Consider the following 25,544-nt stretch of genomic DNA (forward strand, 5'->3'; position numbering starts at 1 on the left):
TGGGCGAAGGCGCTTATTCCCAGATCTAATGAGCGCCGACTCAAACTTTCAGCCTAATTAATTTTCAAAACTTTTCAAAAATGTCCGCTCACGATTTGACCACTTTAATGAAGCAGCTCTGGACGGTTTTTGATCTGAGAATATTGCTGAGCTGTACATCCTTAATGTGAACCTCAATCTCACTGCTAGCCTCGCTGTTAATTGAATTCCTCCTGCTCTATTTTTAGCATTTACCTACATGGACAGAGATTCCAGTTTAAAGCAGATATACTCTACCCAGATTCATACAGCAGCCTCATTCTATCAACAGCAAGCCTATAATCCCTGACTCAGTAGCTTGCAGCACTTGTTCCAGATGACTGATTTATCTGTTCATAGCTGTCATGTATACACTCTGACTCTGAACAGTGATTAGTTTTGAACATGTATGTGTGTGTGTGAGTTCGTGAATCAGAGAGTGTGTGAAAACTGATTGTGTTTGTCCATGGCCGGTAGGTGCAAATGACTGAGTAATATCCTGTGTTGGTGTGCGTGCGTGTGTGCGTGTGTGTGTGTGTGTGTGTGTGTGTGTGTGTGTGTGTGTGTGTAAGTGCCCGTGTTAACAACTTCCCACATCAGCACTCATTCAGCTAATGGCTCCGTATTACTCTGCTGGTAGAAACCAGGAGGTGTGACTGTGTGTGCGAGCGTTTATATGTGTGTGGATTTGGTGGAATTACAAAAGATGAGCAAAAAAGGGAAATTAAAAGTGAAAATGTAAAAGTAAAGGATTTTTTTTTTTTTTACATAATTCTACGTCTGAATGGTGGTTCAACCCCTGCTCCTTGCATTATTGCTCCCTCTCTTAATGCAGTAATGCTTAGAGGTTAAATAACAAATACCTAGAGACATGCAGCAGAAATAAAAGCGGAGCCAGGACCAAGGCAACAATACAAAGCTGGAAACGAAACAAGAACGAGCGAGATGTGAATGCAACACAACCGCTGTACACGTACAGTGTCCCTGCAAAACACAGAGGAGGAGGAGGAGAAAGGAAAAAAGAAAGAGGCAGCTGATGGTGGGAAAAAAAAAGAGGGAGGAATAATATTTAGTTAGGAAGCGGTGTGTAGGTCTGACAGTGGTGCTGACACAAGAGATTCAGAAAACACTTTTCCTGCTAGCTTAGCAGATGAGAGAAAAAGAGGGAGAGGAGGAGAAGCACACAGAGACAGAAAAGGGAAAAAGAAGTAGAAAAGGAAGAAGAAAGTGGAGAAGAGAGCAAGGCAGAGACGAGGAAAGAAACCTAGTTTTGTCCACTATCTTTTTAATTCTCTAGAATCTAATTTCTCTCACTTTCCATTATTGTTGTCACTGTGATAAAACACTTTGGCAATGTGGGTGACTTTTTGTTTCTTAAACCACCGTGTCAGTGAAGCCCACTGAATTAAAGTGAATCAAGAGAGCAATAGATAAAAAAAAGGGGGGAGGAAGGGAGAGAAAAAAAAAACCAAAAGAAAGAAACAAGCTCTCTGAGTAGATCACAAACACCACAGGGCAAAGAGAATAAGAAGAAAACAGGGGAGGAGGGAACTGGGAGGCGGAGGAGGAGGAGATGAAGCGAGCACTGAGAGCGTTGTATTGAACTGGGAGGATAATGCTATCGGTGTTAGCTTAGGTGTTTCAGCAGAGGATTTGACAGTCAATAGAGTTTAAGATCAGAGGGAGAGAAAGGAAGTAAATCCATGTCAAGGGTTCAATTCCAAAACACCCAGAAGGCAGAAATCTGCTACTTACTACTAAATGTGACAGAAATTTAAAAAGGTTGGATTATCCAAAGCCTTTTTCCAGACATGGAGTACGCAACATTGCTGGGTTCATCTACTGGTTAAAGTAAAGGATTTCCATCATTCAAACATAAGTGTCCCTTTATGGTTTTCAGGTTTGACAGGAAGAGCAATGCTTGTATGATCTTTAGCAACTGCCACGCGAGAGGGAGCAGTGTTACTACTCTAATGTCTATCATCTTTGAAACAATGGGTCCTTGATTTGTTCATTTGCCTAATTCCATGTGAACGCAGCCTTATTTCTATGAGTCAACTACTGATTTGCCTGGCTGAAAACAGATTTTCTCACCTGTAGATAGCTAGCTATTTAAGTTTGTTGAAAAGCGTATAGTTTGCTTACAAAATAAAATGGTAAAAAGGTTATTTTCACACAGTGCATATGCAGTTTACAATGATAAAAAGGTTGCACAATTACTACTTTAAAATTAGCTTCATGAGTTTGTTGAATATGCTGTTTTCTCACTGACTTTAAAACGGCAATCTTGTAAGAAAGGGCCTTAAATATGAACATGATGGCTACGTACATATCTTATTGTGATAACACGAGCTAGAGCTAACAGATCTCAAGCAAAATTGTTATCATCCTCACCAGGGGAGAAATAAAGAAAGCATTGTTGTAGAGCGTAGTGTAGAGCTAGTTAGTGTTATTAGTATAATAAGGAAAAGGGTAAGATTAGAGTGTTATTTAATTCTCACATAACCCTTTTAACACCATTTTTGTATGCAAACAAGATGATAATTGAGTGATAGACTTCTCACACTGCTCTTAATAAGATCAAGATGTGCATTTAATCTCTCACTGTGTGTATTTAACCTTGTGATGCCATTCAGTTCAGCTTTGTGTTGTGTTAATGAAAGAAAGAAGAGAAAAAAGGAAATGTTGTTAAATCAAGTTCAACATAAAAATTGCCTCCAAAGGTTAAGATACTAAAGGGTAACTAATACAGAAGCACATGAACAAAAAGGCATAAAAAAAGGCATAAATAAATCTACAATCTGCAAAGACTGTCAAAGAAGAAAACAGAAAACAGATACACACAATGGGAAATTAAGAATATATTATAAAGTAATCACAAAAAAAAAAAAAAAAACAGTAAACTTCAGCAATACAAACATAAATTGGGCTCTGGCTTAAAAAAAAAAAAAAAGAAATCTCGATATAAAAAGGAGCAACTACACCTCCAAATCTCTGTACATCAAAGCACAAATACAGTAAGATATCAGTTAAAAGTGGACAAAAAACATCCAGATAAAGAATACAGACTTTGCAGAGGAGAAAGAGGAAGGAGAAAGGACTTTTAAGGATTTTAAGGAGGGAGAGGAAAGAGGAGGAGGCGAGCAGATGGAAAGGAGTTGCCTGGGTGATTCTTGCCTTGTGAAGTGTGATGGGGAGACGATGAGGCAAACACAGAGAGAGAGATGAAATAAATGGAGTAAGGGAGGACGAGGAGGGAGGGGAGGGAGAGGAGGGGTGGGGAATCAGGGTGGGAACGGTGTGAACAACAACAAACACAACAGACGAGTAGAAGCAGACAGATGGGATGGAGCAAAATGACAGATGACGTGCGAACAGACGTAGACACACACAGTTACAAACACTAACAAATATAAGGGACACGTAAGGATACGTAGACAATGCACGGGCGCACACACAGAAGGAAAAAGACATACAGTCGAGTAGCCGCACACGCGCACGCACACACACACAGAGTTTTGTGAGATGCTGCCAGTTGCCCAGATGGTGTATTGGTAGTTGTAGTGGCAGCTTCAACACAGGCACTATTAATAGAAGGAAGTTAGTCCGTCCAAAGCCAGAATCAGGCTGCACACTGGAGCCACAAGCCTCCAACTGTTACTTTTGAGCTGAGCAGAAGTGATCCGACGGGGTTGGACAAGATTAGAGCAAGTCAGCGGCTCCAGAAAAAGAGAAAATGCACTTTGGACTCCTTAAACATTTGAAAAGACAAAATAAACAGCTACTGCAGCTGTACAAACGCAACTAATACTTCCCAATAATGACGATAACGTGATTCATGCTTTCAGCCAGAAAAAATAAACAAATGCCTTCGGAATCAATTTGGAGGATTTTCAGATAGACTTTTCACAGATGCATGATTAGTGATGTAGCCCTGTATGATAATACTGTTTCGATCAAGTCTTACAAATGAGTTTGAACGACGTGTGCAACGACTGCTGGTGAGAAACAGCTGGCTGATTAAACCTGGCAAACTTCCAGTAATGTTGATTGATGGGCGGTGTCGCTGTGAAAATATGCTTGGCTAGATAGAGACAGACAAAATGTTAAAATCGGTGACTCTGTACACTAGGGAAAACAAAGATTTCAACTGATTGTGATGGTTAACTATATCCAATATTCGAAACTTGAGTTGTTGCCACAAAATTCCATGAAAAGACCAAAATACAGTAGTTTGTCTCTCAATCGCAGCCTGTACTCAACCCCAAGCCCAATAGGCTGTAGTGAAGATATTTATCGATAAAAAGGGTAAACAAAAGTAAAACAGCTGGACACAGTAGTTTTTAGCCAACGTAAGTAAATAGTGTATCTGTTTGGACAGGTTTGCAGTTGCGGATTAATACACATGTAGCATTTACAGCAGCACGGACGGTGAATGTGGAATCAAATCTAAAAATAAAAACTACAGTGCCCACGTTCATCACGATGGAGGGACGTGTCACCAGAGGCAACAGTGTGGCTCACTGATGTGCTTTTAATAGTTTTTCTGTAACAGTGGAGGTCCATGACACAGAGAGGCTATATCAGGCTTTGGCTACAGAGACACGACTTGAGTAGCATCAATTCATTGTTGGTTTTGGTCTTTTCATAGCATTTATTGACAAGAAGAAACAAGAAACAAATCTAATATAACCCGACTTATCCGCTAAATTAATTAAAAACACATAAAAAAGTAAAGTCTGATTCTGTAAGTTCCTCTAAGCTCTTGCAGTTTAAATCTGCGCCTCTCTCTGAACTTCTTTCTCCCTTTATGATGAAAATAGTCTTTAGATGACCTCTGCAAGGAGTCGCTCTTATCTGCTGTGCCTTCTTTGGAGCTGTCGATAACTCGCCGTGCCTTAAAATTATATGCTTTGCAGGAGCGCTTTGGGACCCGCAAGGGTCGGGAAGCACCGAGATTGATTGTGTCAGTTGCTGAGAGGTTAAAAGAAAGTAAGCTAATAAGAGGGCTCAGAGCCAAAGTCTCAGACCTGCAACACTTAAGAGCCATCAGTCTAAAGCTGTTACCATAACAGGCGGGAAACCACAACAAGAGAAGCTGAAGTAGTTGGAGGGAGGGTTCCTACACATTATCAATTCTGTTGAAGACTTCTAAATGCTTTTTTTTTTTTTTCACCTGATTCAAAGATTTTGGTTGACAATTAAATGATGTAAATGCAAAAACTTTTTGGAAAATAGCATTTAACATTTTAGGTTCATCATCTGGAAAAGATTTGTTTATTTGCTCATTTTTGTAGAAATTGCAGACCTGTGTAGGAACCCTGAAAGAAAAGGGAAATTACTGAGGAAAATCAGGGCTGGGATCAGTTAACTTTTGGCTCAATCAAGTAAGAAAAAACCTTGAAATAAGTGACGAGTAATCCATAAAGGCCCTGAAGACCGATTTTCTCAAGCAGCTTCTTACTATTAACTATTAGGTCACACTTTTGAGAACAGTTTTGCTTGTCTCACTGTTGTTGTGCTGTTTTCTTTTTAAAGTAGGCATCTCTGATGGGGGAAAAAAACAGGATGACACAAATTTCTGTGCACCAATCAGGATTTACCGATATCTAAATCTAAATCTGATCATAATCGAGGAGTTGTCGCTGTATGCTGTCAATCAAATCTGATCAAATTACACTCGCACAATCTTGAAGAAGCAGATTGAGCTATTTTTTTTCCTAATTTTTAACTTCAAATTGTTGCTTCTTTAGTCCAGATTATGTACCATTATAGAGAAATACGCAAGATTTGGAAGCAAGTTTTAAGGGCTTTTTAAATTTATAATGAAAAGACGGATCCAATTGAATTTAAAGTTAACTGATCTCCCCCTTCTCTGGGTTGTGAACGTGCTGTAGAGTTACTGTCATTAAAAGTGTTAGAGACTATATGTACCAAGTCAAACAACAGGCGATGCTAAAAAAGCGACACCCACCCAGGGGCAGGAACAACCACATGTTGCTGGAACTAGTCAGAGGGTTAGTTAAATGCTACGCTTGTGCTGCCAGCAAAGCCAAAAAAGGTTTTAGTTTTCAGTCTGGCTCCGTTCTGGATAGTCAGACAGAGTGGGCTTTACCGGCTGCAGGTTGTGGGCCGTTGTTACTGGGCGTGGCCTTATTCCCAAACACAGCATCGAAATCTACAGTCATGGCTGGGGTGGTCTGCTGCAGAAGCTGGCTCTCCATTCCTGAGGGATGCAGTTAAATATGACCGATTAAAAAAAATGATTTTTTAACTGCATGAGATGACTGTTGGACTAGCTTTATCTGACACAGCTTTAAAAATAACTGCAGATATATACATCAGATTGTGATTTAGCCTGAATGGAAATCACAGCTTTGCTCCAGTAAGGATTCCACCACCTCCTGCAAAACTAATCCCATTAGATTAGGAACATGGACATTATGGTCTCCAGTGTACTGCCATTGTTGTTGCTTAGTAACTTGGGATTCTGCGCAGGATGTCGGGAATGTCAAGGCTTTCAGAGGAGAGCTAAGCTTGTGCACGAGGAAATCCACTGATGCACCTTTTGTCTTCATCCATATCCCTGTAGGGGATTTGGGCTTGAAGCCTCAGAGAGCGGTTGTCTTTGTGGAGTCCACGAAACAAGAAAACCCGACAATATACAGAGGACAAACAGTACACCGGTGTCTATAAATAAACATGATGTGACTGTTATAACTAACCTTTAAGAGAATAAAGGTTATATTGGTATAAATCAATACTACTCTCATATCTGTCAGCTAAATATGAATCCACAGCTAGCAGCGTTATCTTAGCACAAAGACTGGAAAGAGAGGAAAACAACTAGCCTGGCTCTGTACAAACATAACAAAATCAACCTACCAGCACCTCTAAAGCTTATTAATTAACATGTTATATTGTGTATGTCTAGTTCATACAAAAAAGGACAACTTGCCACTTATGGGTTATGTACCAAACTATTTCTTGGCATGGTACAGTAACTTCCTGGAATCTCTGCTGGTTTGTCTGCCAACTGCTCAGAGCCAAGAAATAGTCCTGACCCCCCCGCGTAAAACTGCGTTTTCCACTTTGGCTTTTGTGCCGATTAAACAAACAAAGACACAACGTGTTAATAAGTGAGCTTTCTGGTAGGTGAATTTGGACAGAGCCAGGCTAGCTGTTTCCCCACTGTTCCCAGTCTTTGTGCTAACCTAGGTTATCTGGGTGCTGGCTGTCACTTCATGTTCAACATAGATATGAATCTTTAGCAATTTTCCCATTTTACTCTCAGCCAGAAAGCCAATAAGGCATATATCCCAAAATGTCAAACTATTCCTTTCATTCTACTGCCTTACTGAACACTTCTGTATTTCCTTCGTTTACAGGACGTTCATTGAAGTATCTTTTGCGTTATTTTTGAGAAAAGTACAGGGGATAGGTATCTCTGCTCCTGTGTCAGAACAACTGATAATATAAGGGGCTGATATTTGAGTTAAGAAGTATCTCTGATTCTGAACTTCTTATAAATGGCTTTAGTTCAATCCTCTGTCATAAAGCCTGTAATACTCTGCACTGACAGTGCTTCCAGATGCATCTGTATGCTACTTTTTGATTTGAGCAAGCTGATTTTGAGCTAGAAATGTCAGTGTTTTTCAGAAATAGAGGGGGTGTATAGTGTACAGCAAAGCTAATGTGAGTCAGTGTTGTTGCTCAGCATTTCTGCTGCAGCAACATTTCCCACACTGACAAACAAGAAAACGAGGCAAGGGTGGTTGAATCTCAGCTGACATTTCCTTGGACTGGTTTAATATTGAGGTGCTAAGACTGAACACATGGTTACAGGAGTTATTATTCCAAAATACTGTGAGTATTTACAATGAAAACACCTGCGCTCAAAACTTGTTTAAACTTTATCTCCACACAAGACACCGGCTGGGTCATGCAACATTAGTTTCTGAAGAAGAGGAGGGAATGGTGGTGGGTGGATGGATGGTTTACATAAAAAGACAAATGAATGGCTCGACAGATGGATGGGCAGACATATGGATGACTGGCCAGAGGGAAGACATTTTGCTCAGACATAAATGTGTTTGTGTGCATTTTTATTTGTGTGTGTCTGCGTCCCTGCTGTTGCCTTCATATACGTGCAAATGCAGGTGTGTCGGTAGCGTACCTCCCCAGGCACTGTTGGCGGTGGAGATTGAAGGATTGCTCTGCACAGCGGGGATGAAGGCCGGCTGAAGATCAAACAGGTCACTGTTCAGATTTGGCACACTGAGGAACGAAAGAGTGAAGAGGGTAAGACAGAGGGTTAATGAGAGAGGAAGTAGACAGAAAAACAGGGAGGAATAGAGAAGGAGAGATAAGTGAACGAGATTAAAGAGAAAGTGAGACGGAGAGAGAGTAGGAGGTAGGGAAGAAGAGGAGAACAAGAGAAAAAGTCAGCGAGATGAGGAGGAACAAAAAGAAGAATGGAGAGACAGTTGGAGATAAGAGTATTAATATTTAATCAAATCGTGCATAAATAGCTAAAGTCACCACTAAAAATGTTCGTTTGTCACAGATAAAGATTAATCCTCACTCTCAGAAGGGCTGTAAAAACTTCCACACAGCAATAAAACAGTTAGGAGCGGTAAATTCACAGCATGTAACAGTGTGTGCATGTCGAGTATAAATTCTATACTGATTATCAAGAATAAATGGTCTTACTTAGTAACTCTATTACAGCTGGAATCAGTCGAGTGGGTGATACAAGCGTTTATTTTGGTGGGGAGGCATCGAAGCAAACAGCCTACAGAGTTTTAAGTGAATTCTGACTTCACATACAGTAAATTTAAAAGGCGTTAGGGTGTTGAATAGTCTGTTTTATTTGTGAGTTTGTATTGTTTTGGATGTTTTAACCATTCTTGCTTGACTTAAAGCTTAATTAGCTTTTCAGTTTTCATTTTTAAAGAAATCCAATCCCATATTTGATATCATTTATGATGTTTTCTGCAATAGCCATTCAGTGAATTTACATTCAATAAATAACTTTTGTGGCGGGGTACGCCATTCCCACACTGGCTTCGGATTGCCTTCAAATGCATGAGGAGACTTTGACTGGAAACAAAGTACGTATGCAATCAAGTATTATCTTCTGTCATTTATATGAGCCTGTTTCAGAGTTCACTCTCCTAACACAGCATCAGAGCTGTAATAGTAAGTTAAGTAACTCCTAATGCCAACTGAGCTTTTCTACTGCTGCTAGTTCACATTAAAAGCATTACACACGATTTTATTGTAAAACAGACACAGGAAATGCAATATATTTGTCACTGCAAATCATCAAAAATGCATCTATACCTATACCTGGATCAGTTTAAAATATTGCAGGCAATAATGGAACAAGAAAAAGCAGACAGAGTGAGCTGCTCACCTCCAGATCCTCAGCAACTAACTGCTTTCACTGTTTGGTGCCGTTATGTGGAAGAACTACTCAGATCTACTGAGATCTGATGTGGGTTTTGTATGACATGATGAAAAAAGGCCAACTACTGGCTGACTTTATTTGTTTGGCTGCACTGTAAACAGATACACCACTGTTTTATTTCTGACAAAAGTAGCTTGCTGTTCCCAGAATCTGTGGTATTTGTTCAATATCTCAAAAATGTAGAGGACTTGAAGATATCGGTTTAAAATGGTGAACATGGGCTAATTGGCGTGTTTGTGTGCACGCACCTGTTGGCAGACAGCGTGGAAGTGAACAACTCTGGGGTCTGTGTGATGTGGTTGTTGTTGGCGCTGCCTATCGACTGGCTGCTGGGGGAGGCAGAGGGTGGAGTCTGCATGCTGATTTCCTTCAGGCGCTGGTCCTGGAAGACACACAGACACACAAAACAGAAAGAAAAACACCACAATGTGTTTAGGAAGACGATGGTTAAACAGTCATTTCCCATTGGAAATGAATAAGAGTTTTGTTTCCAGTAAACTCAAATCCAGGACAACGACAAACACATTCTCTCGCACATACATACAGACTATTCTCTCACTGAGGAAACAACACCCAAAATTCATTCCAGTAACTTCTTGTGTTTTGAGCCTCTCTGTGCTTTTGAGTCATGATGTTTGGAAATCCTTTTCAAGCATCTCTTCACAATCATTCCCAACGTAGAGACATTATGAGTAAAAACATAAAAGGTAGAAGTTTAAACACTTGTGCTTTGGTGATATTCAAATAGTTCTTGGGTTTATTTTTTAAGACTAAAAACCAGGACTGCATCCAAGAGAATTTCCAAAGTCAGTTTATTGCTTGGTTTATGCCTGCCAAGGTTGCCTGGTGGTGTGGAATTCAGCATACACAATTTAATGACAGACGATTAATTTAAAGTCCTTTAAAACGTATTATATTGGTTTCCAGCTCTCCAGCATGTGTGAGAGCTGAAAACCTCTCATATCTCAAACAATATCTGACCTGCTCAGACACCAGGTGCAGCTGAAATGCAGACTATTGTTCTCTCTCATGACAGAAACACAAACATCAGCAAAGTTCAGCCACCGCTTAAACTGAAATAAATTCAAGAACAAACCAACACTCGGTTTTTGATTTTTGCATTGTTTTTAGTTGATTCATTGCGATTGAGTCAAGAAATAACAAGCCTTGTGTAACTGTGCCTGCAAGTCACTTTCAGTTAGCACAAGCAGAGGCAAAATACTGTTGATACATGCACGACTACCAGTTAACCAAACATGTGCATGTCTCAGACTGCACTCAGGTAAGAAATCCACCTGGATAACACAGTGAAACTACCAGAAGATATTTTAGCTACTGATCCAAGATCAACTCTCCAGTACTTTGAAGGTGATCCAACACATTTGCAGGTTTAAAAATCTCCAGACACCTCCAGACTTTCATTTCTTGCATGAATTTGAACTGTTTTGCTTCAGGGTCAGTTTGATGCGTGCTGGTAACAGCGGGGCTGTGAACAACTTGCTGTCACTCTGTGGCTTAAGATGATGCTATATGACAACACATTTTAACATTATGTGAAATGACAGTGGGTGCAAATAGAAACAGAATGCATTCAATCAAGTATATGTCTATGTCGAGTAAATAGTGTTTCTTGGTGCAGTTTATATTATATTGAACATATTCAATCTGCCTGCACTGTTTTGTATAATCCTGTAAATGACTGCAGTAAGTTGTATTGTTTTATTGATTGATTTCATCATTCTGGCTGTTTATTGCCTTTTTTTGTGCTTATATTCCATCCGCCTATATTTCCCGCTGGATCTTATTACTTTTGCTGCTGCTGCAATGACCTAATATCTCAACAAGGATCAATACATTTGTGTCTTATCATGTGGGAACATGTCCTGGAAAATAACATCTTTGTTTCGTTTTATTATTTTTTTTATCAGAATATGTACTGTTTGGTAGACAAGGAAAGCAATTTACAGTACAACAAAGGGTAGATTCTTAGCATGGATTGCCACAGTGGGAGTGGAAATGCTGCCTCTCACAGTGCCTTTGTCTATTTTATTTACACACAGCCATTCCCTTACACAACCTCTTCCACCTTTAAAGGAATTTGGACTTTGAGCAGATTAATAAACAGCATCTCCTACTGTACCAGCCCCGGCCCGGGCCGAGTCCTCTTCATTCATATTCTGACAGTGTAGCGAGGAACAAATGGGAACTGCTGTTATTGTTTGGGCTAAGGCCCCAGCTGGACAGTAGCTGAGAGTGAAAGTGTTTGTGTATGAGTGTGTATGTGTGTGTCGAGTCCATATGGACACCAGAGCGCGCAGACAGCTGGACTAGAGTATTTGGACGACCCCTGCTCACCCCAGCTCTCTCGCTCTGTTTCTTACTCTGTTATGTTCCCACTGACTTTATCTTTCCTCTCCCTTCTAACTAAACCCAAAGGTAATCAGTGGACCTTGGCAGAAACAGGGCAACCAAGGGCACAAAGTAAACAGCTCCCTAAAATCCAATCAACCACGCACACAAACAAAGACACAAAGACACACTGGCAGCACATAGAGAGCCTAATCTGCCAGGATATGCACATTCTTCATATACACACAGATCAAAAAATCTTACACAGATACTGGCAACAGTACTAGACACATACTGTATCTTCCCTGCCAGGATGTAAGCATGCTTAACATGCACGAACGCGCACGCGCACACACTGAGCCGCTGTGTGCCTATTTTGTAGCTTCACTGCTCTTACTCAATTACAGTTTGCTGTAAGGCAGGACTCCCAGGGCTGGAGCAAGAAATGTCAACACATTTTACACTTGACTTTTCTATTGCTCGGCTCGCCACTGAGACTCTTGGCCTTTATCCTCAGCTGCAGTTCAGAATTCACCGAACAGCAAAGTTGCCTGGCAATCTATCAGCAGTCTTTAGCAACAACAAAATCGGGTTTCTACAGCACAGCAAAGTGGAGCACTGTACATGTATACATATATATATATATATATATATATATAATTTGAGTTAACAATTTGTGCCATTTGTCACAGCTCAGTGTTTTGTAGTTGCGGCAGAAATCTTAAATCCAGGGCAATGACTGCAGTTAAACATGTCATTTTGAGCTGATTTTTGTGATCAGATTCTTGAGTTCAGATGATCAAATCTCTATATAGAAAAATATAAAGTGACTTTTCTTGCCCCATTTCTATATTACACCCTCCCGTAACATTTAGTTTGGTAGATAAGGTGATTGTAGTAACACTTGGTTCCCTTAAGTTCCCAATGATATGACTAAATAATGTGAAGTTACAGTACAATGACAACCCCCCACCCCCACCCAAAAAAAGTGTTATGGGCTAATATAAAAACAACTACAAGATGATTTATAGACGATCATGAATTATTTGAGTCCCCTTTTACAGGCTTTTTGTCCTGACACAAACAAGAGATTTGACTTTGGTTCTCAGTAGCTCTCTGTGTGCCTACACACAGTGCAAACAAAAAAAGCATAGCACAAGAATATTTGCACAGACATGCAGTTGCACAAAGATAAAAAGCTAGACATGGATAAACAATGTGGCAGTGGAAGGACATTTTCTTTTATCGTTGTGGATGTGGTGTTAAAGACCTAATTTACATGTGGCATTAGCATGTGATCAGTATGTGGATATCCTAATCTGTATGAGGAAGAAACACATGTTAAGTGCAGTGATTTTACGCATTTAAAAAAAGTTGTATAAAGCCTTTTGTGTCTCCGAGGGAGCTGCATGAAGTCTGATACATTTCCTAATGAGATATCACTGGAGTCAATGTTGGTTGGGGATGAAGAGTACAAAAGCTGGGGTGTGGAAAGAAGTGAGCTAACACGAGGCATCATTAGCTGCTACCAGCATAACACTGCTGAATCTCTGTCCAGCCTGAGTCTGACAATATTATAAAAGTACGGTGCCAAATAGGTGGAGTGCTCTTTTAATGCAATGTGTAAATCGGTCCAGACCACATCTGGAAGAGGTCTGGCTTGCATTGTGATCGGATGTCATCCAGGTGTAAATGTAATCAGTACAGCGTGGCCACATTCTTCTCGCCTAGCAAGCTGAAAAGTCACCTAGCTCCTGCTCTTCCTGTAAGCTTTAAGCTAAAAAACAACAAGCAGTAGCAGTAGCTAACAGAATTTTGATCACAATGCAGGCAGAATGGAGATAACTTGAACACTTATTAATACCAGATGTAAGTGGCGGTGATTAGATATCATTACCCAGCCTTGAATTGCATTTCCTGGAGAAAATGTGTGCGAGTGCTGGCAGCCGCTGCTGCTGCTTTGTTTGACATAAGCTGTACATGATAACATTTGAGTAACCACTGCATCTGCACTTGAATTAAATGAATTGAATGTGAAAAGCATAGTTTGGTATAAACCGTGAGGAGCATATGACTAGCGTGCACACAAGGGTTACATTTGGTACCACACAACTCCCAGAAAAAGCCATTACAAGTTCCCAATTTATAATTGCCCATAAACTAAAGCTTTTAGCTGTGTCAGCAGGAGTAGTTCAGCATGAGAATATATTGTTTGGTTACACGGTGTTAAAATTAAAGGGGAATCTGCAAGTTGAAGAAATGGAGGAAATTTAAAAGACGGATTAGGTCAGCAGCTTTTGTGTCAGTGAAGAAGAACAGGTAACAAGCAGCAATAACCACACGACCTTAAACCCTTTGGGAGTAGTTTGATGCAGGAAATGAGCAAATAATAATAATTATTATAATAATAATTAAGAAAAATGGTGGGGAAGGATAAAAATAAGTAATGTAATGTATCCAGGTAAAGACAACATGTTAATACCAGCTATAAATGGGACCTAAATCAAAAGTGCATCCCTCATGAATCCTGTTACATTTAGGACTTCTGTAGCAGCTGAGAGCAGAGAGAATGGGAGTAAGAGAGGAGAACAGGGTGACAGCAATAACTATTAGACCTGCTGCTGGCATTTCTGCTGCTACAGCACTGAGCCTGACCCCGATTCAGAGGTGATTTGCCGTAAAGTAAGTATAAAATCCGTTACCTTAAGAGCCTGCAGTCTGGCCTGTTCCTCCTCCAAGGCCTGCTGCTTCTCCTTCTCGTCCATGCGGCTGAAGGACATGCCGGTGGAGGAGAGAGATGAGACGGCGCTGGACAGGGTGGATGCTCTGAAACAGAAAGAGAATTTAAAATATTTTGTTTGTTTTTTATTAAGTGTTGACTGGTGTGATATGTTTCAAGAAATCCCACTGTAACCTGACGCAGGAAATTAAGATGTCTACCTGGTGTCTGCATTCAGTTCCTTGGTCTTCTTGCCCTCTAGAGAAGCCAGGTGCTGCTCCAGTGCCTCCAGGAGGCTGCTGGGGGCCTGAGGGAGAAGTAAGTATAAGAAAAGGGTAAGAGAAAGAAATTCACTAATCAACTCAAGTTTTTGAAAATTCTTGTGCACAATGTGCACAAGAGACGCCACACACCACACCACACCCACACCCACACACACACACACACACACACACAGCACCCAGAGTTAGTTGGTCTCACAGGAAGGTAACACAGTGCATCAGGCTCCAAGAATAGCCATGGCAACATGCAGCAAACACTCACACTGTTAGCAGGAGACTCAAAGGAGAGAGAGAGAGAGAACAAAGGAGGAGGCTGAAAAACAAAGAGCGAGGAAAAAGGTGGAGAAAGAAGGAGAGGTCGCGCCACTTCTACTCCTGACTTCACATGAAGCTGAGGGCGATAATTTCTGTGCCGTTTCTTTCATTTTTTCCATTCAACTTCCCTTGCTGTGAATTGCCTCTTTGTCTTGCTTATCTCGCAGTGTCCCTCGCACTGTGAGGTCCTGTCATACTCGCACAATGAGTGCCAGGATGCACTCTGTGCCTCTGACTTGTCAGTATGTCTCTGTCTCTATAGTTTAACCAAATCTCTGCATATGCATTCCACGTGGGGATGGGGATTAAACTCTAGTCTTTTTACATTTTGGCAACCCAAAAACAAAAATGGGGGCAAGAGTCTGTAAATGCTGTTTGTTGTAGGCTGACATAAGGCAGCTGCATTAAATTTGAGCTCAACTGTTCTGGAGGACAAGTTAGTGAGCAGGTTACTTGGGGATTGTTGCTACGCTACTACAGAAAACACAATTCAGCTGCGAATTCAAGTTCAGTTCCAATTGTTCACATTGCACAACATAATGTCTTCATTGCTCATTAGGTGCCTCATTAATGCTCAAAAACCACGGGAAACAAGGAGGCAAAAGCGAGTGAGACAACTGCATTATTGAGTGTATAATCTGTGGTTTTCTTACAACTTAGCACGCAGAAAAAGAAAAGAGTTCAGTTCTCCTTTGGCTGAAGAAAGAGGAGAGGAAATTCTTCCACTGAGAAAATATGACAACGTCATGTCTGTCTCTCCATCCACAAGAATGCAAAGTGTGCTGTCAGTAGGGCTGCAGACATGCACGCAAACACACTGACGCACACACATTTGGGAGTGTTTTTGGCTTCTGAGCCCTTTGCGGCTGGCTAGACAGCGGGTTCTTGCCAAACTGTTGCCTGGTTGTTAAAGAAACAGCATCATGCAGGAGAGAAAGAGCCCATTTTTAACTGTCAGCGGGTCTGAATGGGTGAAAAGAAGACTGTGTGTATGCCCAGTCAATATTAGCTCTGACACACACAAACACACACACTCAGCAGGGTGTCTCCTCATCTCCTGACCGTTTTCCTTTTGACATTTTGTGAGTGTACCTTGCTTTCATCTAAGGACGTTTAGTGATAGCACTAACTTTGGAAGGCAGGGAGACGGGGGAGAAAAAAAAAAGTCATCACCGACAAAAATAAGAAAAGAGAGAATCCTCCCTTTTCTCCTCTCTCATGTTTCCTTTTTCTACAGCGATTACACGGTAATGCTCGGGTTATTCACTATTAAAGCACCTCCGTCATGCATGTTGAAGCAATGATGTTGTGCATGACAAATATGAAATAAACAACATCTAAGGAGGAGGAGGAGGAGGAGGGTGGAATTTAAATGAGCAAGTCGAAAACCCGGTGCAGGGATTCTTTCATGCAGATGAAGACGGAGGGGTGAAGCCTCATTTTCTATTCATGAGGTTTCATGGCCTTTTGCTTGTCGTGCCAGAGCTCTGTGTGTGTGTGTGTGTGTGTGTGTGAGAGAGCTACAAGCAATCCACCTGAGGCCAACACACACACATACTGTCAACACCGTATTGCTCCACACTGGGAAGAAGAAACAAGAGCATGCCTGTGAGTGTATGAGGTGTAAGTGTGTATGGTTGCACACACACACACATACACACATACAGCATACATGATGGTCATGCGGGGACGTTAAGCAGGTTGGAGGGGGTAAGCAGTACAGTATGCAACCCACCACCTACAATGTATGATCCTTTTGTTTTCTGCGACAGACGAGGGAGAAGAGAAACGTCTATTTAACGACCTGTGCAGTTTTACTATGAGTTCAACACCCACACAGTCAATCCACATGCTGTTAACTTGCAGTTTTACACTCCGTAATGATTTTTTTTTGGTAATGCAAGTCCACATACTCCACTGAGGCTGTAAAACGTTACAGTTGTTTTCCATGTGTGGGGGATTTTTGTAAAGATTTCTTGAGGCAGAGAAACAGCAAAGTGGCAACTCTCCAATATTAGGAAGTGCCAAAGTAGCTTTAGTTTAGTAAACTGTAAATCTAAATCAGGGCTGCAACTGGTGATTGTTTTCATTATTGATAAATGAGTCCGTTATTGGTAGGGATCCATGATTCTGATATCCAAACTAAGAGTATCTGTTGACACTCTGAACTGAGATTTGCTCTCTTTTCGGCAGACAGTAAACTTTGTGAACTCTTGGTTGGATGTAGGTGAATATGAACTTGGTTGCTCTAAGACGTTGGCGTGGCCGATTCTTTTTTCACTTGTATGTGCAGCTTCTGTAGTGTTTACTGTTTCAACCCCCCCCCCATCTTCAATTTGAAGCTGCCTCCCGACAGGAGTTGATTCAACCAATCAACTTGCATGACTGTGACTTACGGTTACCCACAACACCCTATTTAAGTTGAGTGCCTGGTCAAAAATCTACTGTAAACTTTTTTTTTTCACTTTCACTTTTGATTTCCTTTAACCAGCAAATGTTTTCCACTTGTGCTTAATGAATCTCTTCAATGATCAACTGTTTGTCAGAATTGTTGATTAGAGCTGAAATTAATAGTCAATCGATTAGTTGTTTGACAGATAATTAATCAGCAACTTTTTTTCTTTTACTGATTAATTGTTATTTCACAAGCAAAAATGCCAAATATTCTGTGGTTACAGCTTCTCAGTTGTAAGGATTTGCATATTTTCTGTCATATATCACTGTAGACTGAATATCTACGATACGAGACGATAATCAACAGATGAAAATAATTGTTAGTTGCAGCCTTGTTGTTGATACATTTTCTGTCTATTTAACAATCCATTAATCCATCAATCATTTCCACACTAAGCCACAGTCACACATAATTATTATAGATTATATCACAGGACATGGGTTGTATGTTAAAGCTATGATTGCACTGAAAACTTCAGATCTACAAATTACAGTTCATACAGCTAATTAAGCTGAATTTTAAATGAAATTTAAACATAAAATCTTTCAGTTCTTTAGCATGATGTGTAACTTTATGTGAACCAACCTAACCAGTCCTCCCTTAACTCATTAGGAGGATGAAAGCCATGCATGAAGTGATTCCTCTGATTTCACAATTAGATAAAAAGGCAACTTCATCCTTGGCAATTAAAAACACAAATCATGTAATCTATTCCCCTGTAGTGATGCTGTCTTTTTTAAAGCCCTTTGTTGTTGCAATTATCACTATTTTTGTAGAGGAAGGTCTGAGCTCATTGTTCGCAGTTGCTCAGGCTGTCAAATCCACGTGCTAAAACCTGCAGTGGGCCCTGCTGATGGCGCAGTGTTTAAGCAGGCCAACTTAACACACCTCAGCCTGTGGTTGGATCTATAATGAGCATTTAGAAGTGAAAGGAGAAATCAGGAAATCAATCAAACCAGAGGGGAGTTGCCTAGATTCAGATCAGGTTAGACGAGATGGTGGTTTGAAATAAAAATGAGTGAGCGAAGAGTGAAGGAGAGAGAATGAGTGAACAATTGGTAAGGAGGGGGGAAACATGTATATGTAGGGGTGAAATAAGGTGCGAGTGGATGGGTGAAAGCACAGAGGGAGCAATGAAACCACATGAAGTGGTGGAGGAAAGCCAGAAAAAAGGTGAGAAGGTAGGAGGGAAAGCCAGAGAAGGAGTGAGGATCATAAAAAGAGAGAAGCGGAAGTGGAAGGTGAGATGTACACTGACCTGTGAGAGATCTGGGATGTCACCCTGATCTATTCCAACTTGCTGTCGTCAAAAACAAAATCAACAAAATAAAAAAAAGGGAGAAAGGTAGGTGGGATAAAATGGAGAAGAAAAAAAATAAAGAGAAGGGCAGGATCCATTTGTAAAAAAGAAAATATGAGAAAAAAAAACAGGGGAATCATTACTTCATGCAGTGGCAGTGTCAACATAAACGACAACAGAAATAAACAAGAAAAAGTTTTTTCGACATGTGGATTGGCTGATGAGCCAACCAATCCTCACAGTGAATGACGATGATGATTGGACAGTGATAAATATGTCTGACCGATGAGGGAGAGTTGAGCGTGGCGACTGATGCGTAATGACGTGACAACATTTATAAATAAAGGACAGCTACGCCAAAACCATCTCCAGAAAGATTTTACAACTCAGACAGACAACATTTGCGTGAACATGTTGACTTCTCAGGACACAGATAAAGAACATTAAGTCCTGGACGTTTTTAAATAATCATCAACATGACCTTGGTTTTCTTTCTAAACACCTTTATGAGCAGATTTATCAGCGGAAAACTTTAATTAATAATGGTTGATGTTGCTCCTGCTTTAAAGTTTTGTGCCTTTGAATCCAGGTTAAAGTTTCTGACTGCAAACAATAAATGTCGGCCATTGAAGGAAAATGTAATTAAGGGGCTGGGGAGAAAATGTAAAAGCCTTACTGGCCAATGTTAAAGCAGGCCAAATTCAAATTCAACAAGCCTTTTTCTATGAGGACATTTTGACGAGCCACAGCAGGAAAAGCACATGTGTAAATAATAATCGGTCCTGGTGTAGTTCCTGGTAGGTCACTGACTCACTGTCACAGCTTACTTGGACACTTGAATGTAACAGTCGTTGTTAATGTTATTAGCAACACCTGCACTTTTCCTGCTACAACAAAATCTAAATGTCACAGTTAAATGTTAAAAAGGACTACTGCCTCAATATAGAGACGTTTTCTTTCACATATAGAGAAACTTGTATCACCAATATCTAATTAAGATCAGAACCTTAAGATGTCAATTCTGATGTCTTTTTTTGTTAAACTGATTGTTTGCTTTTCATTGGGATGTGTAAAAAACAATCTATTGGTGCATTTTGATGCTAACGTGACACTTTCTTTAACCATTTAATCAATTTTATTTCTGACTCATGAGGAGGCGCCATGATCTGTTTTGTACCACTGGAGAATGAAATATGTTCTCTTCATAAGCAAAGGGCGGTTTAGAAAAACTCCATTTTGGGGGCGATCCATTCACAAATGATGACAAATGGACTATATTTGATCATCAGAGCCTTGCAATGAATTTGTACATTATCTTTTCAAGGATTCATCAAATGGTTGGCCTGCCAGAGCGCATTGATTGTTAATAAAGGCCCCATTACACACTCCACCGTGCATTGCACCTAGAATATTTTTACAACACTATTTTGTTTCTGAAAATTACCACAATGACCGCAAAGTCATAAGTTTAATCTATCGAAGCCTATATTTCATGTTCATGTAACTTCAGCTTGTGGGCAGAACAGTAGGTGGTTAAAGGTTAAAAAGGCCACAATGATGCACAAAATCTACAGAAAGTCTTCAATATATGGACATAATATATACTATATGTGTCTTATTACAGTGATGTGCCAACAACACATGCTTTGAGTGCTGTTATGGTTGATTTTCGCCCAGGTAATCATCTAGATTAATGGAATAGGTTTTATTTCAGACTTTAAAAAAGCCTTGACATGTTTAAAAAAACAGAGAAAGTCATTATTAGTTTATTCATTTCTAATTTCTAATCAACTACTGTTTTAAATTGTCTGTAAAACAAAACAATACACACTTAATTGTCCAAGGAGCTCCTTAAAACCTAATTATAAAAGACAAAGGGAGCATTTTTTTTGAATGTACATTAATGCAGAGGACATGAACCACCAATGTAGTTCCACTGCTGAAGTTAAAGCAGCTGATTCTCACTGTTTCCAGCCTGCTGAAACAAAGGAGGGAGAGAAAGGAAGAGGGCACGAGAGGAAAGACAAAAAGAGGGATGATCTGTGGGCACTGGGCGAAGGAGAGCCACAGGGGTATCCATCTTTGTCAGGACGAGAGGGAAGAGAGCGGGAGAAGAAAGGATTAGATGGAGGAGTGTGGGGAGCAGAGGGAGAGGGACCTAACGGAGCGCCTAACCACATCCTCCATCTTAGGGTTATTTTGGGTGTATATGTATGGATGTGTGCAAAGTGTCTGCAAAGCAAATGTGGGGCAGTGAGGGTATGTCAGGTACTCTCGTCTGCGCACACTACAGTAGCACTGTGAGCTAAATCGTGGCAGTATGGAGTCTTTATGCGGAAAATACATCCGTCCAAGTGGTGTTTGAGAATGTGTGTGTTAAGTGTGTGTAGATGTATGTGTGTTTAAGTGTTCAGGGGATGTGGTCAGGACAAGAAACGGACAAGAAAGTATGGAGAAAAGGGTAAAAAGGTAATTGGAACGGGAGTAGCTCTTCCAATAAAAAAATATCTGGGGGTAAAAACTTACAAAAAAAAGACCCTGGAAAAATATTATCCCTGATGTGTGTGTGCACATTTGTGTGTGTTTGTGTGTGTGTGAATATACCTCGGCCACTTTGAGGAACTCTGACAGCTTCGTCATCCTGTAAAGAAATTTCTTGTAGATGTCCAGAGCATCTTTGCACTGGTTCTTCTTCATGTCAAAGTATTTCTCTACAGAGACAGAAGGGAGGATGAGGATGAAAACAGTAAAACAAACAAAAATGTTTAAAAAGGAAAAAGGAGAGGAAGGAAGCATTAAAAGAGGGGGAGGGAGGGAGGGAGGGAGAAAGGAGGCAGGAACAATCAATGCATGATTGAGTGGAGACAAACAGAAGCACTTAGCAGCTCCATGACAGCTTGTCAAAACCTTCTCTGCTGCCGTGACAACCAGATTGTGTGCACATATGTGTGTCTTTACATATCTACCAGACGTGAGCATGTGTATAAACACACAAAGCAAACTGCAGCTATTACTTACACCTCATCATTTTCACACATCTAAGAGAGCGAGCGTCAGCCAGCTCACTGTAGACTGTGTATATTGTAAGAGTGTTTGTGTGTGTGTGTGTGTGAGAGAGAGAGAGTGTGAGAGTGTGTGAGTGTGTGTGTGTTACCCAATAGGTTGATGACCCCTTCATTGTAAGCAGCAAACAGCCTTATGGAGTCTTTGAAGAGCAGCATGAAGGCTGAGTTGATCACTCCGTTGGTCAGCTCATTAGGGTTGGCCTGGAGAGATGAGAGGTAGAGAGAGGTAGAAAGAAAGAGGAAGAAAGAAAGAGAGAGAAGTGTAAAGGAGACAACTCTTTCCAAAGCTTTTCATAAAAAAAAAAAAGACATCTCTTTCAGATATTCGCAAACATCTTTTTCCAAATACCAGCACCTCTTCACACACAGAGCAACTGTCAATTTGCACAGACACACACTAACACACATTAACACACACACACACACACACACACACAATTAACACACACACACACACTAACACACTAATATGCATGCCAATGAGAAACTTCACCATCCATTTTTATCGCTCTTTGAAGCTAACACCACAATGCACCCACCAATTTCTGCAAATCCCCACCCAATCCCCGTCTCCCCTCTGAACACACACACACACACCCACACACACACACACACACACACACACACACACACACACACACACCATGTTGCCATAATATGCTTCTTATACCCATCATTAAAGAGAGTGTCAAACTTTGCAAACTGTTGTTTCGATTTACATTTTGATTGGAAAGTGAATCGACCACAACTTTGACACACATGCCTGAAGACACACACGTGTGCAAAACACACACACACACACACACACACACACACACACACACTTAGTACCTGGAAATCCAAGAGAGCATCCAGCTGGTTCTGAATGATGGGCAGCGTCTTAATCAGCTTCTCTGTTGTCATGGTACGCATCACGCCGTCAATCCTGATAGAACATTCACAAACACACGCACATAATTGTAGAGGGCGCATTGTTGGGGGAAATTCTTATGCAAATGTCGATGCAAATCAGGTAAAATACAAAAAAGGAAACGAAAGGAATGATGACAAATGATGGGAAATAAAACAAAAAAAGGTAACACGTGTTTTGCATATGAATGTTTTCTCAGTAATGGCGAGTGGCACAACAAATGGCGACAAATAATGCCCAGTGGGAACAGCATAACAAAGGATTAAACATCGTTACACAACAGTTGGACAACAACGTCCAAAAATGATGCCCCAACTGTCACTTTCACACAGAAGTCTCCAGCAGGGCTGCATTGTCATTATGTGGTGTATGAAAGTAGAGACAATAAAGGCATAATTCAGTTTAATTTAGCATAAAGACTGGATGCGGTGGGAAACAGTTGGCTCTGTCCAAAGATAACAAAATCTGGCAACCAGTAACTCGAAAGCTCACTGTTATCGAGTTATATCTTCAAAAACAGAGATATAAAGCAGAGCAGAGAAAAGTCTGGTCAAATGAAATCAATATATATCTTTAAAAATACCGCTAAAATAAGAGATGTGCCTCATAGCAGGTTAACTATTGGTCCGCAGTTCGACCTCTTTGCCTGCTTTCAGCCTTTAGGCTAAGCTAAACTAAGCTAACTGGCAGGTAGCTGCAGCCTAATATTTGTTTCTCTTTTTAATATTTTCACACTGGGACAGCTTTATTTTCTTCAATAAGTGAGCTGGCGCCCAGCTAAACAGGACTCTTCTGAAATTAAATACAATGAACATGTTGAAGCAATAGCCTACTGTAATAGATACTGTACACCTCCATCAATATAGGCTTTTTGTCTATTGTTCTCTCTGTTTAGTGCCAAAAGCTAAAACATCGTCTCCTGGTGTGTGACAAGGTGAGTGTTACATGATGAGTGGGATTGTCATTTTATGTGTGTGGCCTCCCTCACCCCCTCTTCATCTTGGTGAAATCCACAGCCACCAGTCTGTAGGACATGGCCTTCTCGTTCAGGTAACGGCTGTATCGTCTGATGAAGGTTGACATGTCGTAACCTGGGAGGGAAAACGAGAGGAGAGAGTCGTAAGGAAGGAAATATATGAAGTGCGTTATGTGAGACAGCTGCAGATGATTTCCACCTTTTGTCCTATAAAGTGTCTATTTGTTTTATGTATGCTCTACTGTGTATTTGCACGGCATCAGATGCATTTGAATCAAGTAATCAACCACAGTCGAGTACCAGCTTTGACTTTCTAATGCATTCCCTTGACTGCCTAAAACATTCTAGTGCTCGGTGTAATGTTCTTCGACGCAAATCCTGCCCATCTGGCTCTTTACAAGCAAAATTTTAAAAACGAAACCAAAATGCTGTGAATGAAATTACTTCCTGAGGAAGTAGTGTTTGTGTGCTTTACCTTGCAGAGCTCCCTTATCCAGGAAGTTGTGCAGGTTAAACAGAGTGTTTCTGGAGGCCAGGTACTGGATGAAACGCTGGGATAAGAAAGACAGAAAACAAAAAGTTAATGCTCGGTCAAATTAATGTTTGAACTGGGGTTGATCCAAAATTAAATATGAAACACACAGAAAACAAATGGACCTTAAAGCAAATTGTCAATTTATTGGTTTTAATATTGAATTTCAGATGTTCCTGCTGGAAAACGTTTTTAATACTTTTATGGGATAAGCCTTCATTTTGGCTTCATTAAATTACAAGGAGGTTTTCTGGCTGTAAGGTTACCAGCTGCTCGCGAATGACTATTTCCTCTCCCACAACAACCAAAACGCGTCACCCCAAATAACTCCAGTGGAGGTTATCAGCATCAGGCAGCAACATACAAAAAGATACTGTGTGTAAATGAGTGCAACTGTATAGTATGAGACCTAATATTAACTTTGAGTTTAAGGTTACTGAACTGTAAGATTGTCTATTATTACTACTACTAGTCGATTACTACTGTCTGTAGGATGGAACATGAATCTGTGCAGTCCGTTCAAGTGGTTGTTGAGATATTTCAGTCTGAACCAACGTGGTGCGCCGACCGTCCAACAGACATTGCCATTCCTAACGGCACGCCATTAAGCTGACTAAAAATGCCTTGAACCCCGCGGCAAAGGCCATCTGGTCTTATTTTATAAATTTAGATCACTGAAAAGATAAAACTGATCTAGCGAAACACATGCACACTGTCTGACAAATGGTAATGGCTTGTGCTCATTAGCCAACAGCTAATAACGAAGAATGACATGATTCATCACGGCCATGAACTTAAGTCTCTATTAAAATGCAGCACACAGCTATCTCTGCTATCATTCAAACACTTAATCTGTCAAGATGCTTAAACGTACTATGATGATTAAATATTAATTTTACGTTCGGAGAAATTGTCTTTCCTTGTAGTTTGTTTGCCTTCCTGCAGAGAGGTCAGAGGTCAGCTATAGAACGGCAGCCCCCAGAGCCGGTGGGGATTCAGTTTCGTGCTCTAAGACACCAGCGGGAGAGAGGATTTAACCCACGTCTCCCTACTGCTACCCCTGCTGCTTTAGAGGGTTTAACTTGAGTCGCTTGGCTTCACCAGCCAGGTTTAAAAATTAACTTTTCTCCTGCTGTTTTTTTTTTCCTTCAG

General features: G+C 40.6%; 1 protein-coding gene across 6 annotated transcripts in view; it reads right to left on the bottom strand.

Moving 5' to 3' along the window:
- Positions 1–25,544, bottom strand: part of si:ch211-200p22.4 (phosphatidylinositol-binding clathrin assembly protein) — a 78,479-nt gene that overhangs the window by 16,222 nt on the left and 36,713 nt on the right. For 3 of the 6 annotated variants that reach the window (XM_051401840.1, XM_051401839.1, XM_051401842.1), the window contains exons 3-13: positions 24,336–24,411; positions 23,873–23,975; positions 22,806–22,899; positions 22,064–22,175; positions 21,514–21,620; positions 18,868–18,909; positions 14,780–14,865; positions 14,542–14,665; positions 9,739–9,872; positions 8,195–8,295; positions 6,134–6,244 (exon numbers count right to left, since the gene is read on the bottom strand). In XM_051401840.1, the coding sequence (XP_051257800.1) occupies positions 6,134–6,244; positions 8,195–8,295; positions 9,739–9,872; positions 14,542–14,665; positions 14,780–14,865; positions 18,868–18,909; positions 21,514–21,620; positions 22,064–22,175; positions 22,806–22,899; positions 23,873–23,975; positions 24,336–24,411 (1,090 nt within the window). Of the gene's footprint in view, positions 1–6,133; positions 6,245–8,194; positions 8,296–9,738; positions 9,873–14,541; positions 14,666–14,779; positions 14,866–16,896; positions 16,918–18,867; positions 18,910–21,513; positions 21,621–22,063; positions 22,176–22,805; positions 22,900–23,872; positions 23,976–24,335; positions 24,412–25,544 lie in introns of all 6 variants that reach the window. The other 3 variants (XM_051401841.1, XM_051401843.1, XM_051401844.1) reach the window with 3 other exon arrangements.

The sequence above is a fragment of the Dicentrarchus labrax genome, unplaced genomic scaffold (assembly GCF_905237075.1).
Source record: "Dicentrarchus labrax unplaced genomic scaffold, dlabrax2021, whole genome shotgun sequence".
In the NCBI taxonomy this organism is placed as follows: Eukaryota; Metazoa; Chordata; class Actinopteri; family Moronidae; genus Dicentrarchus; species Dicentrarchus labrax.